This window comes from Peromyscus californicus, unplaced genomic scaffold (genome assembly GCF_007827085.1).
Source record: "Peromyscus californicus insignis strain IS unplaced genomic scaffold, ASM782708v3 Scaffold_14__1_contigs__length_90479793_seg_2, whole genome shotgun sequence".
NCBI lineage: Eukaryota > Metazoa > Chordata > Mammalia > Rodentia > Cricetidae > Peromyscus > Peromyscus californicus.
In genome coordinates this window covers 16,566,294-16,580,154 of record NW_026294436.1, presented here as the reverse complement: position 1 = coordinate 16,580,154, position 13,861 = coordinate 16,566,294, and the positions used below count along the sequence as shown (strand labels likewise).

General features: G+C 40.0%; 1 protein-coding gene across 2 annotated transcripts in view; it reads right to left on the bottom strand.

Annotated features, from left to right (window-relative positions):
• The window catches only part of Thsd7b (thrombospondin type 1 domain containing 7B), an 831,070-nt gene that overhangs the window by 330,329 nt on the left and 486,880 nt on the right, over positions 1 to 13,861 (bottom strand). For both annotated transcript variants that reach the window (XM_052736826.1, XM_052736827.1), the window contains exon 11: positions 487 to 616. In XM_052736826.1, the coding sequence (XP_052592786.1) occupies positions 487 to 616 (130 nt within the window). The remainder of the gene's footprint in view (positions 1 to 486; positions 617 to 13,861) is intronic.

Below are 13,861 nucleotides of genomic sequence, written 5' to 3'. Positions count from 1 at the left end.
TGTGTATGTGTGTGTTTATATGTGTTTGTATATGATTGTGTGTATCTGTATGTGTGTCTATGTGTGTATGTGTAATATGTGTTTGTGTGCATGTTTATATGTGTTTGTGTATGATTGTATGTGTCTGTATGTGTTTGTATCTATGTGTGTGCATGTGTCATGTGTGTGTGTGTGTGTGTGTGTGTTTTCCAGATGAAAAGCTCATCCTGTCTCTTTTTAGATCATTATCTAGAAAGCTGATTGCAGAAGAGGCAGCATTCCAGTAGCTCACTTACAGCCAATCATGCTCCAGTTTTACTCTCCTGTTAATTAGGTATTCATGTTCTTTATTCCTTCTGAATACATTCTAGCAAAGAGAAGAAAATTACTGAATATTTGAAAGTATAAAATGTTACAACTTAAAAAAATCACTAAGCAACCATATATGAAAGAAAATATTGTACAATTTGCTCAGGACTAATGATAATTCAAAAATAACTAATTTACCTGTACGTAGGACACAATGAAATATCTTCACACTCTCTCTCTTCAAATAAGGTATCTGGGCACTCTTGGCCTCCATTGGCTGCTTCCTGGATGATAATCCTGTATCGAGACTGTTTTATTGTGGTATTTCCTGAAGGAAATGAGAAATAAAATTATAATCCCTGTTAGTTACATCAACACAAATCAAATCCAGGTAGTAACTGGAAGGAAAGTAGAAAAAGATATAAGTTAAGCATGTTTGTAACGGCAAGCTGAGACAAGAGCAACAGACGCTGGGAGCTGGTGCCCGTTCTCCCTCCTGTGGAAGAGAAGCTCTACACGAAGGCAAGGTGAATTCAAATGTCACTTCAAACCTGTGCATTCTGATGTGCAAGCATGGCTTTCTACTGTCCTGATGCATTTTAAGTTAAACAGCTTTTAAAAGAAGACTTGTATCATTTTTATTTTTGTGTGTGCATGAGCGTTTTCCTGCATGTATGTCTATGAACCGAGTGAGTACCTGATTCCTGGGAAGGACAGAAAAGGGCAGCTGACCTCTAGATCGAGAGTTGCAGGAAGCTGTGAGCTACCATGTGTGTACTGATAAGCAAACCCTGGTCCTTCGCAAGAGCAGCAAGTGCTCTTAGTTGGGCCATCTCTCCAGCTCCGATTGTCCTGTAATTAGTGATACCCTGCACTTCAAATGCCATGCAGACACCATATCATGGACTGGGGCTCATATTCCCTCCTTCAGCTCAGAGAGCAACTGAAGGACCTGGAGTTTCGTTGTGTATCTCCTTCAATTTGAAGTTTTTCCTTATAGTCTGCTTTATGAGGTAGGAAGTCTTCTATTAAAAATTAATAGTGTCTGAATCACTGATTGATCCTTACTCTTTATAATCAATGTTTGGGAAAGACAGTACAACTGAAAGGGAGCAGAAGATTGCTGATTTCACACTTTTGCTGAGAGGTATCAGTAGGCACATCAACAGAAAGGCATGGCATGTCAGTGCACTATGGTCAGCTCAACAATTGTCAATTATGTTGCAGTGTTTAGAAATGATTTCAATTACTATATTCAGGATATACTACCCGCACTAAATTTGCAACTAAAATTCTAGTGTTACAGGACTTATAATGAAACAGGAAGAGGAGGAGGCAGATCTAATCCTGGTAAAGACACTGGCAGTGTGAGCAGGGTCAGAGACAGAGCTAGCATTTGTTTTTGCCTTAAGAAACCAAAGGTGGCTCATGGAAAGCACAGATTTTATTCTAAGCCTGGAAGGCTCCGTAGCAAAATTAAAGTGCAAAGGACAAAACCATTTCAGGTCAAGGAAAAAGTTTGAGAAAAGACTGAGATGGAAAAGTGCGAGGAATTTACAGAGGAAGCCACTGTGCATTCAGTGAGAAAGTATGTGTATATAGGAGTGGGGAGGAGTTGCGAGAGGGGGCAAGCATAGGAGAGAAACAAAGAATGGAGAAGGGGGATGTGCAGGACACAAAGGGATTAATTGGTAGATATGGGACAGGTAATGGACCTAACCAGGTTAATAAGTTAATTTCTAGAAAGCCAGTAAACTAAATGGAGCAAAAACAAAAGAAGAAAAAGAGCATTTGTGGCAATTATGTGTGCACATGGATCTTTAAAAAAAACATCAATACAAGAAGACTTACAGAGAAGAGCAACTGACCCACAACAGCTTTCCTACCTCTGCTTCTCTCTTTAGAAGGGACATTTTTAACTGTTCTGTTTCCATATTTGATTTGCGGCTACTTCCAAATCATATGCTTTTGTCATTACTTCTTGATGCACGACCTTTAAAGTTACACGACGACCTTCTGCTATAATTGCTGGGAATTTACCTTTCACTGATTTTCAGTTTTCTTGCCATTGCTTAGATATTTTTATGCCTCTGTTGTTTATTTAGTCACTCAGTGACCAACAGTTATTTTCAGCTTTACTCCTCACTCCTGTCTCTTGTTTGCCCAGTCTCCACTGCTCTGCAGTCCTCCTGACTCAGTGGCTTTTGGCCCCAATGGCCACCACTTCACAATAGTTAGGTCAGGGCTCCACATGCCTTGTGCTCAGTTTCTTACTTCCACACTCTCTGCCAAGTCATTTCTGTTTCCTAAACAGGGGTTTTGATCTCCTATCTAAGGGCGATCCTTTCCCTTTATTCTTAAAAATAGCTGATTACTTTAAAATCTGTTCCTGCCTTTTGTAAGATCTTCAGAAGGAAAGGGGCGCTTAGCGCTTGCACATGTCCTGATCTTGAGCCGAAAGAAGAGATGTATAGGATCTTCACCATGCGCTCTCCAGACTCCATGCTGTCCCTGGATAACCTGCTGTATACACGGGGAAGGAGCTAACTATGCTAGGATGCCTTCAGCCCCCTTGCACACTGGCTTGTTTGAAGTTTGTCTAATGGAAAGATGGTCACTGATGGGGGAAGATAAGAAGGGGACAGGAGAAAAGAGATCGTAATGATTACTCAACTAGACACCTTCCTCCGAGTCTCCCTCCTGTGGCCCCCTCTGCCTTCCACTGTGAGTCGCCGTCCTTACAGATCCTTGCTGGCACTTGTCTCTGGTTGTTGCCGGCTGGTTCCATTAACCGCATCCTCCACTATCAATGTTTGGTCTCCCGAATGTCACCGGCCTGGCTCTAAACCATCATCCCTTGTTAGTTCATGATAACATGGTCTATTCCATGGAAAATGTCTGTTCATGAAATTTTTCTCAGTTGCCCATCTGACAGGCTTGCTTCTTACCAGGGAATGCCCAAGTTCCAAGAAGAGATGGCTGCCATCAAACAGAGCAAATGATATGATCATCCCTCCCAGGCAGCTTGTGGAGGAGTGTAGAAATAGCAACATATAAAGAAAACTGTCACGAAAACATTGCTTCAAGATCACAGTATCTTCATTTGGGTGTAGACAGTCTTTGTAAATAATTATGCCTTTAGGAGAATGTCTCTCCACCCACTCCCAATCAATTCCAGCTTCATTGTGCTTATTCTGAAAATAATTATTTAGCTAGAATTTACACGAGTGTGAGTTTGCATGTATGATATTCACGTATTATCTTAGGAGACTTTAAATAAATATCAAGGATAATGAGAAGGAATGAATGATGCTGTCATATAGCATTGAGAAGGCAGTTAATAATTGTTGAGGAAGGACTGTCCCTTCCCTGGAGATGTATAGGCAGTTAATAGTTACAGGGGGAAGAAAGTCATTCCCTTTCATGGTATAGTCACTAGTAAGTTGCTCATGCTCCTGTTTATAACCCCTTCACTCATGACCATGTAAATAACCCTAATGAAAGCACTGATTCAGGGTGGGGCAGGGAGGGAGGGAGAGAGGGAGAGAGAGAACACCCAAAGACCTATGGCAAGGCTTAATGAACTTCATTTCCACCTCACACCATGCACACACAATATTCACACACACACACACACACACACACACACACACACACACACACACACACGGCCTTGATAGTGTGACTCCAGATTGAACTGTTCAAAGGCTGTGTTTAAGAGTTACATTGATAGTGGTGTCCAATGGTTATTTATTATATAAATGAAGGGGAAATGCACATGACTTTAAAGAGGGGCATAGAATTAATGAGTTGGAGAAATGGAAACCATACCAGCATATGTAGAACATCCATTAAGTTCTACATATGCTGGTGTGTATGTCTTTCTCCTTGGATGGTCATAGTGACCAGTCAGTTCTGAAGGGTATTCTATGAATCTGTCATGAACAGTGGATTTGATACAGTGATCCTGTGGCAAAGACAAGGGCAGGCAGTGTGCACTGCCAAAATGGTGCTATAAAAACTATTATCACACAACCTCCATGTGGAAATCAGTTTTAGGATGATGAGTTTGTAGTAATTCAAGAAAAACAAGAAAAGGGAATGCTTTTGACAGCCTCCAAGCCAGGCAAGACAAGGTAAGCCAAACTGAGGATACATTCACAGAATGACACTAAACGAAGTCTTCCTTCTCCACTGACTACACAGAAAGATGACTTATGGGAAGCAGGTATGGAAGTAGATATGGTGGCTTACAGATAGAAGATACTTGGAGAATATTTATACATATAAAACAAAAGATTTACAAGAACAGCTTAACGTCAGGTCCACTCTGAGCATTTTGTGTATACTGCCTTATTTTATTATTATAACTCCTGAGATTATTATTATTAATAATACTACCATTATTATTATAATTGTTCTCATTTTGCAGATTAGAAATGGACAGTGGAAGAAGGAAATATTTTCTCAAAATCACTTTTATACAATTAGACTTCCTTACACAGACATTAAAGTCTATGATCTTTCCATTAAAAGGGAACATTCCAGAGAAAGGTTTCTAATCACAATTCATGGATGGATCCCTGTTTTCTCTCTCTTCCACTGCTCACATATCTGTAGAAGACTTAAATGTCAGTAATGTGAGTGATGTTTCCCACCTCATTAGGCCTATGAAAAATAACAATAACTTAAAATGCTCATTTGCAAACATAAACAATTACTTAAGAATGATTATGGGTAACAAACAATTCACTTGAATTCAGTTTTGATTTATGCATATTCTATCATCACTAAGTCATGAGGGATAATTAAGTTATTAATTATAGTAGAAAGAAACAACATTTAGAAAAGATGATAATTTAAAGATCAAGAATATATTTAACATAGAAAATATGTGAGTGGACTCCAAGCACCAAGGGATATTTCTAGCGTCACTGTAGGTGCCTATACAACCATTTTCCAGCACAATGGTAGCCAAAGCAGACAAAATATATACATAAAAATAACCTGTGGGATTTTGCATCTAAGTAAACTGGTATACGTCACACTGAATTAAATGCCATGAGTGCTGAGACCAGATGCTGGATGATATTCAATTAGAATTTGAGAGTAAAGCATAGATACTAAGTTTATAACTGATTGAAAATGCCAGTGCAGATGGTAAACATGCATGACAGAACAGGGGTGAAGATATGAGACCCATGGTTGGAGATGAATCCACATGGTGAGAGGCTCCCAGAGACCAGTGCATATACCAAAAACAAAACAAAACAGGATGGTTGGACATTAGCAAAACAGGATAATTATTGCAACACCACCTGCAGTGTTCTGATTTTCCAGATAACATCCAAAGCTCCCTCTTGTCTCCTAAATGTCCCCACTGTTGCTAGCCCTCAAGGGTGCAACATGCTTCATGACAGTGATGCTCCTCTAAGCACACCACCTGGAACCTCTCCTTCTCCGTCTACTCAGTGTCACAGAGGCAGTGTGCCATTCCAACAAAGAAATATGCTAGTAATTTCTCTCCAACCATATGGAAGCAAAAACATGATTCTATTGATATATTGGGATTCATATTTTGTAAGAAGTCATGCATTAACTACCTGCTAGGGCCAGTTATACCTCCCTCTGTAATTTCAGTAGCTATTAGAATTCAGGACTTTCCTTTAACTGCAACATCCCTAGGTATACAACTGGACAAAAACGTTTCTTGTTCTTTATTGATGAGATACCGCATATAAAGCATTTGCACATGGTGGTAACTTTTTCTAGTGTAATTTAAGTTCATGAAAGAGGGTAAGAAGAAAAAAATTAGTAAAACATGAGAATAATTGAATCATCTCTAATTTTCTAAAAGGTGATGAGAAGTTACAAGCTATTTTTTTATTCCATCTTGTATGCTTACAAGAGAGACCATGAGTAACATCTCTGACCTCATGTTTCTGGGGAGTGAAGTCTTCTCTTATTGATGAAGAGGAAGAGAAGGGATTATCAGATGCCATGTTTGTGTGGAGAAGACAATGTTGCTATCATGGCTTAAATCGTCATAGTTTGTGGGTTCACTTTTACGAGTGCCTCAGTTTGCATAACTTAGCCTAACATCATCACCTGTGCTGCCTATTTGAATATAAGAAAAATATGAGATTTTGTTTCTCCTGAAGCCCAGGATTTCATTTTAAGAGTATGTAAACGACAGGCTATACAGTTGTTCCAAAAATCATCTACTTGATCTGGTCACTAGCCTTTTTTAATTTTTTTGTCACCAAATTTTATTTGAGATAGCAGCTCACCCATACAGTGAGTACTATTTGGTCCCCTAGAATTCTTTTTCATGAGTCATTAAATTAAAAATTAAATAGGAAGGGAAGTGCATTCCCTCCTCAGAAGAGCAGTCCAATGACACTTTAGATGTGTAATTGTGATAGAAATGTCACAAATAAATGCTATGCATGAAAGAGAATCTATACCCACCAACACAGTGCATGACCATGAAGGAAAGAAGCTCACTCTCCAAGTCAAGGTTGCAGACAAAGACTGCAGTCTGAGGTAAGGCAGCCCACGCCTCCTCATTACATCACACTCAAAGTACATTCTCTCTACTGATTCATTGTACACAAGAGAATGTCTCTCTCCAGTTTCTTCACAGCTCTTGGATTGAGTCAGAGTTAGCTTCCTTTATAGGCAATGAACAGAAACAGGGATTTAGTACCAGCCCATCTCCTACTTGAGTAACAGAGTATCAGGATGCTTGCAATGCTGTCATTGATGATAAATATTTATCAGGCGTTGGCTGTCTGTGGGTCAGTCAGCTGGGTTCTGTGTAAGAAACTGGAATGTACATACACGCATTATGAAATCTCCTTGTAGAGCAGAAGTGAAACTCTGGGGATAGGTAATAATGCAAAAGCTCTTTATGAAAAGTTTTATATGAGTTCAGAAATGATCATCTAAACTGTATTTTCCAAAGGCTACCAGCCTTACATTCTCACTCTTTGTTCAAGGAGAAATGGAAGTATAAGAGTTTTTTTTTTTAATGCTGTAGTGCAAGAGCTGCCCGAGAAAGTTTTTCATATAGTGCCTCCATATTCATCTTGGTGCCATGTGTACAGAGCAGGTACATCAAGCACACACAGCCTTGAAGAACTTCAGGAAGCCAAAGAACCCATCTAGACATGAGTGAAATTAAGCAAGATTGCCAACTTCTCCTGCCAAACTTTCTAGGAATGTTGGAAACAGACGCTAGCATACCCATCTATTTCTTCCACTTTGAAACACTGCCTGGAAAAATATGTATTCCATACTCTTAAATTTTCATAATCATCCTTCACTTTGCAACAGAAATTCAAACTCGATGGAACTGGCAGCAGACAAGACCTCTGGGCGGTGGTGTCTAATCCCAGCTCATTACTGAGCTGCTAAATGACCTTGGGCAACGCACTTAACATCTTAGAACTTCAGTTTTCTTCCTGGTCCTGGGTGGGTAATACTGTCTGGCCAATTCACAGGGCAGCAGTTAGGAACGCCTGATTAAATGGGATTTAAAGCATCTTGCAATGGTGGGAAAAAAAAAACCCAACAGGTAAACTTAAAAATGCCTTCTGTCTAAGCCTTCACACACACTTCAGAGGGAGCAATTCATGGTTATATTTGCATAAACTGTGCAGTATAAGAGTCAAGACAAATAAACATTTTCTCTCTTTGGGAAGTGCCATACACTTGCTAAAGCCTAAACAATAATTTTAAACTTCCAGAGGTTTTCTCCATTTTCTTCTCCTTCCTATATCTGACCACTGCTGCTCTTCCTTTAAAAAAAAATTATTCCTCTCTCATACAATACATCCTGACCACAGTTTCCTCTCCCTCCACTCCTCTCAGTCTCCCCCCATCTTCCCTCTCCCTTAGATCCATTCCTCCACTGTTTCTCTTCAGAAAACAGCAGGCCTCCTAGGGATATCAACTGAACATGGTATAACAAGTTATAATAAGACCAGGCCCAAACCCTCATATCAAGACTGGACAAGGCACCCCAGTAGGAGGAAACGGGTCCCAAGAACAGGCGAAAGAGTCAGAGACACCCCACTCCCATAGTTAGGAGTCCCACAAGAACAACACTGCTGTTACTGAAACATCTACAGTTTAAGGTGTGTATCTTATCCAGCAGGGACATTCTTTGAGCTCAGTCTCTCTCTGTCATCCTTCAAGTCATCCATGCCTGATCTCAAGGTCTACTAAACTCATGTATTCATCAAGCCAAGCCTGGCAGTACATCAGAATCTCCAGAGTTATTCTATTCCCTCCAGGCCACGTAGTTAAATCAGAACGTCTGTTCATGCAGGGTCCCCAAATTGTTATATTAACAACAAGAAAAGTTTTCAGGCTGAGAGAAAAGTTGAGTTTGCACAATTACAGCAAAGTCCTCTATTCACTCAACATGTAAAACAGGAAAACGAACATGCAGTATGCTTAACCGAGCAACAGGGGGAGAAAGCATTGAGGAAATCATCACCACTTTTAACACATCTAAAACTGCAACCTGCCCTCCAGCCAAGTACATTGCAATGGGTATAATTAGACATGTGTACTATAAACAAGGGGGTTAACAATACCATTTATATTGATGAGATTTACTTGTCCTTTCTTCTTGCCGATGTGAGCTGATATGACAGGGATTTATCCATCCCCTGGCCCCATCTTGACCTCGTTTCATTTTAGATGATGAGGTAATGAGTGGATGGCTGCTACAGGGTTCCTAATGTGCTGTACTCCATCAGCATTAAGACCAAAACACCATGTTATGTGCATACAAACAGGCTCTGAGGGCACAGATGCCCTCTGCAACAGAAGCTCAAGACTCTGTCACCATCAGCCAGGAATACTGGAATACACATTAGGAAAACTCTTTACAATAATTCACCCTGCCCTACTCTGTTAATGCTTTATATCCTGGAGGGCAGAAGGGCTGCTATTTACATGTAAGATTGTATTAAAGGCTGGGGGACAGATGACATCAAAGTGATGCTTCTGGGTCATAGAAGAAAGAAAATGTAACTAAAAGAGGCACAGGTAGCTGGAAGTTCTGTATCACCTGGTCCTCTGTCTTCATCCATTTTCTTCACAGGAGGGTGAAGTGGGTTGCTTGACCATTTGCTGTGATGAATCTTGCTGTGTTCAAATGCTACCATCAGGCACTGTGGCTCAGCTCCATAAATCCTGGTTTCAAAATGCCCCTTCCAGGATGTATATACGTATTCAAACTGGTCTACTGAGTGCAAGGTCCCAGGGATAGCATGGACCTTAAACATCAGTGGCTGGACTACAGTTTCTGTTTGGGGGATAGTAGTAGGGTAGGTTAAAGGAAATAACTCTGAAATCAAAGCATTGATGTTTTCATTTTCCACTATAGATTTTATCAAAAGGTGAACAAAGACTCTTGACACATTTATGCATATGGTGTGTTTTTATAGGTTCTTGAATTTTTTGTTATGTTTGAAGCCACTACATAAAGTGTTGACATTTGAAATTGCTGTATTTTGTTTGTTTGCTTGTTTGTTTTTGGTGTTTTGTTTTTGGCTCAGCCAATATAAATTCTTAGAATTAGAATTTGGAGTCCAAGGTTGGTGAACTTTGGGAAATACCTTTCAGTGCCTCAAAGGGAAGGAATACCTCACTAATGAGGCTCTGAAACATAATTAGGCACAGGCTGCATTTCTGTCACATGAAAATGTGAAAGTTTGTGAGCACCAAGGTGATGTCACCAGTGGGGAATTACACACCACACACCTCAACTTATGTACACAAACTCTAAGGACACCATTTAAAGTAACTTTTGAGCGGTGTGTATACAATATATATAGATAAAAATGAATACCCTGTCTGCTCAGCTCCCAGCTCAAGATCTATCACGATGATTCTGCAAACGCTCCCAAGTCAAAAGAAATCTTCCCAACCAAAAATGATGCATGTCTTCAGCATTTCAGAGGAGGACTCACCCTGTGCTGTGAGATGAAGTAGTTAGTTTAGGGCCTAGTATCTAGTGAGCAAACAACATGGCAAGCTGATGGACAGGTCCACATGTGCTGCATTTATTTCCTATTTCTCCATTTAATTAATTCTTATGCTTCCCTAGAGACAGGGCAGAGCATCACCTCCTTCAAAAGGTTTCCCCATCCACCTCATCAGGAAGCTCCCTTCCTATGCTCCATTAAAACTCCATTCTCATTCTCAACTCTTCTACTGCACAAGACCACTCTTGTCGGCTTGTAGTAGTTCTTAAAATCCAGGAGGTAATCTAATAAATTGTTGTTTACTTAAAATAAAGAGAACATGTGAAAACTATGAGTGAACACACAGCCACTCACAACACACTTTGTTTTGGATGGGAAAATGGAGACATTAGTTTTCAATAATAGATATCTTTGAAAAACTCTTCTGACACGGAGAAGCTACAACTCAGAAGCCATTTGTTTTTAATTAACTTAAAATCTGTATCATTTTTATTTTATAAATTATAGAGTTTATCAAAAGAACACAGTGATGACCACTAGCACCCGTAATTACCAGTTCATTGGTAACTTTGTATCATCATCAACTCAGACCACTCATATATGCTGAAATTAGTTTTAAAAAAATCAGGCATTATAATACTTCCATACAAATGTTTCAGAATAGATTGATAGATGGGATCTCCTTAAAAAACGGCCACAGTGACACCATTGACAGTGTGATGGTGACACAATATACATCATAATACCAATTATCTTAAATACTAATAAAGACTCATTTTTTTTCCTGTGTTATCATTGGTTGACATACTCCTTTGGTTTTACTCTCATTCCTTTCTTGTTTCCCTTGAGATTATCTTTGAAATTTTTTGTAATGTTTTCTAAATGACTGCTTATAGAAGAAAAAAAGCAAGAAAACACTTCCCTACACCATCCCTTAGGAAAATTACTTTGTGTGTGTTGAGAGCCCTGCACTCAATGGATGTGCTGAATTAGGAAATAGAAAGTAGAGCCTGTGGCCAGTGGACAGAGCAGGCTTTCGTCAGACACTATTCCTGGTCATACACACAGCACACAAGAAGACTGAAGACACTTTGTCTGTGGACTAGAAAGAAAAAGCATGTCCAAAAGAGAGAAGGAGTAAGGGCATCCATCTTGGCTTTGACTCTAGGAAGAAGAGGACCAAAGGAGACCCCATTAGATCCTTTCAGCCAGACACCTCCATACATGTGTTCTGGAGTTACAATTCATACTGTTCTGTCTAGAAGATGAAAACTGTTGACTGTTCTAGAAGAATGCTAAAATCCTCCAAGATGGGGAAACTAGTAATACAACAGAACAACAACAAAAATATCCCTGTCTTCAAGAACGTTTCATTGTGGTGGGGAGTAAGGGAAAAGAGAGCATTTTAAAGCAAACAAGAGGAATATGAAATATAGCACTTGGCAACTAAACACTGTGCAATTTAAACAATTAGAAAAGTAGGGAGCTCAAGGGAGGGAGGAAAGAAAGGAGGAGGAGAGAGAGATTGTGTGTGTATGTGCATTTGTGTGTGCATGCTCACACATGCACACACATTAGGGGAAGGCTATAATTTTAAGCTTCCATAGGAGGAAAGAAATATTTGAAGAACTTGAATGAGGTGAGGATCATATGTGTGGAACTTTTATGGGAAAAGAAAACTCCAGGAAGAAACAACAGTAAGTGCAAAGGTCCTGAGTCAAATTCTAGCCACAGCAGGAGGGACATGAATGCTGGCATCACTGTGAGGGGAGAGGGGGAGGGGGAGGAATTGGAAGTCTGTATGACTACTTGGGTAGACAAAGAGGATTCCTAACCAATCCCATGTATAGAAACTAATTCAAGGATTGAACATGAAAATTTCAGAGAAAATAACAAAGAGAACATGCCTTTATATATTTTACATAGATAAAAATACCTTACAATGCAGAGATAAAATGTAATTTTATATTTACATTACAATCAAGTGATTCTGTTCACTATGCCAACTGTTTCATTCCAAAACAATAATATGATTTTATGTAATTAAGAAATTTTAGTGTTCTAGGTTTTTTTTTTTTTATTTGTTTGTAGGTTGTTTTTCTGTGATAAATCACCTACCAACTAACCTGGGAAGGAAAGGGATTTTTGGTTGGCTTGGCTTACAGATTGCAGTTCATCATGGAAGGAACCCAAGGCAGGAACTCACAGCAGGAGCTTTAAGTAGTACCCATGCATGAATACTGCTTCCTGACTGGCTTCTCTGACATGCTTAGCTAGCTTTCTTATGCAGCTCAAGGCCCCTTCATGGGAAGCACTGCCCACAGTTGACAAGGTCCTCCTGCATCAATTATCAATTAAGAAAGTGCCTTATAGACAGAACCACAGGCCAGTCTGATCTGGGCAATTCCTCATTTCAGGTTCCTCTTCCTTTGTGACTCAGGACAATGGCAAGCTGATAGCTGAAGCTAACTGTGATAGTCAGGATAGACAATATCACCTTTAAAACAGAAAGCAATTAACCTCCAAGCCAGACATTTACCAGGTTGCTGTGGGATGTCTTTCTGTTGCTGTGAATATATGTTGATCCCCTTGGTTAATAAATAAGTGGCTTTGGCCTATGGCAGGGCAGAATGGAGCTAGGTAGGAATCTGAGAGAGAGAGAGAGAGAGAGAGAGAGAGAGAGAGAGAGAGAGAGAGAGAGAGAAGAAAGAAGATGTGAGAGAACAAGTAATTCCACAAAGCCACATGGCAAAACAAAATTAATAGGAATGGGTTGCATTAAGTTGTAAGAGCTAGCTACTAAGAAGCCTGAGCCATAGGCCATACAATTTTCTAATTAATATAAGCCTCTGAGTGATTATTTTATAAGCAGCTGCAGGACTGTGGGTGGGAGAGATTCATCCAGAAAAACTTCTGGTTACACCAGGTTCTTTGTGTTGAGTCTACCCACAGCAAATTGAACAGATAGCTACTCTTGTCAATTCAGTGTTCTTGGTAAGAAATTGGAAGCTTTATACATGGGCAAGGTCCAGGTAAGTGGTCCAGAGGGTTTGGAACCAGGAAGCCTGGGTCATCCGGTGTGCTGTGAAAGGCTCTGCCTCACTGCCAGACAGCAAAGTGAGTATTTGTCAGGACTGTGTACAGCATCTTAGGCATGTGAGCTGTTCAGATTGTAAGTGAATGGATGTTCTGGGGCTACAGTCTTCAAACCTCAATGATTTTTGAGCAATAGATTCTACACTTTCATTTGCATGGGGCCTTGCAAAACCATTCACAGTTCTTAACAAATGCTGATGGGAAAGTCCATGGCATCCACAGCTATATTTCCTGTTGTAAGCAAACACTCATGGGAGGTAGAAAAGGTTGCTTCCCCAGACTCCAGATACTTCCTCACTCTTTTCTCTCTCAGCACTAACATCTCTCAAGCAGACAAGTGTTTGCATGACCACCTGGTAGGGTGGACCTGCAGGATGGATGAAAGACTCAGAACTCCCAATATGTTCCAGGTCATGAGGAAACACTATTAAATGATGCTGAGTTATGTTCCTCAAGTCACAAGGGCATGCCAT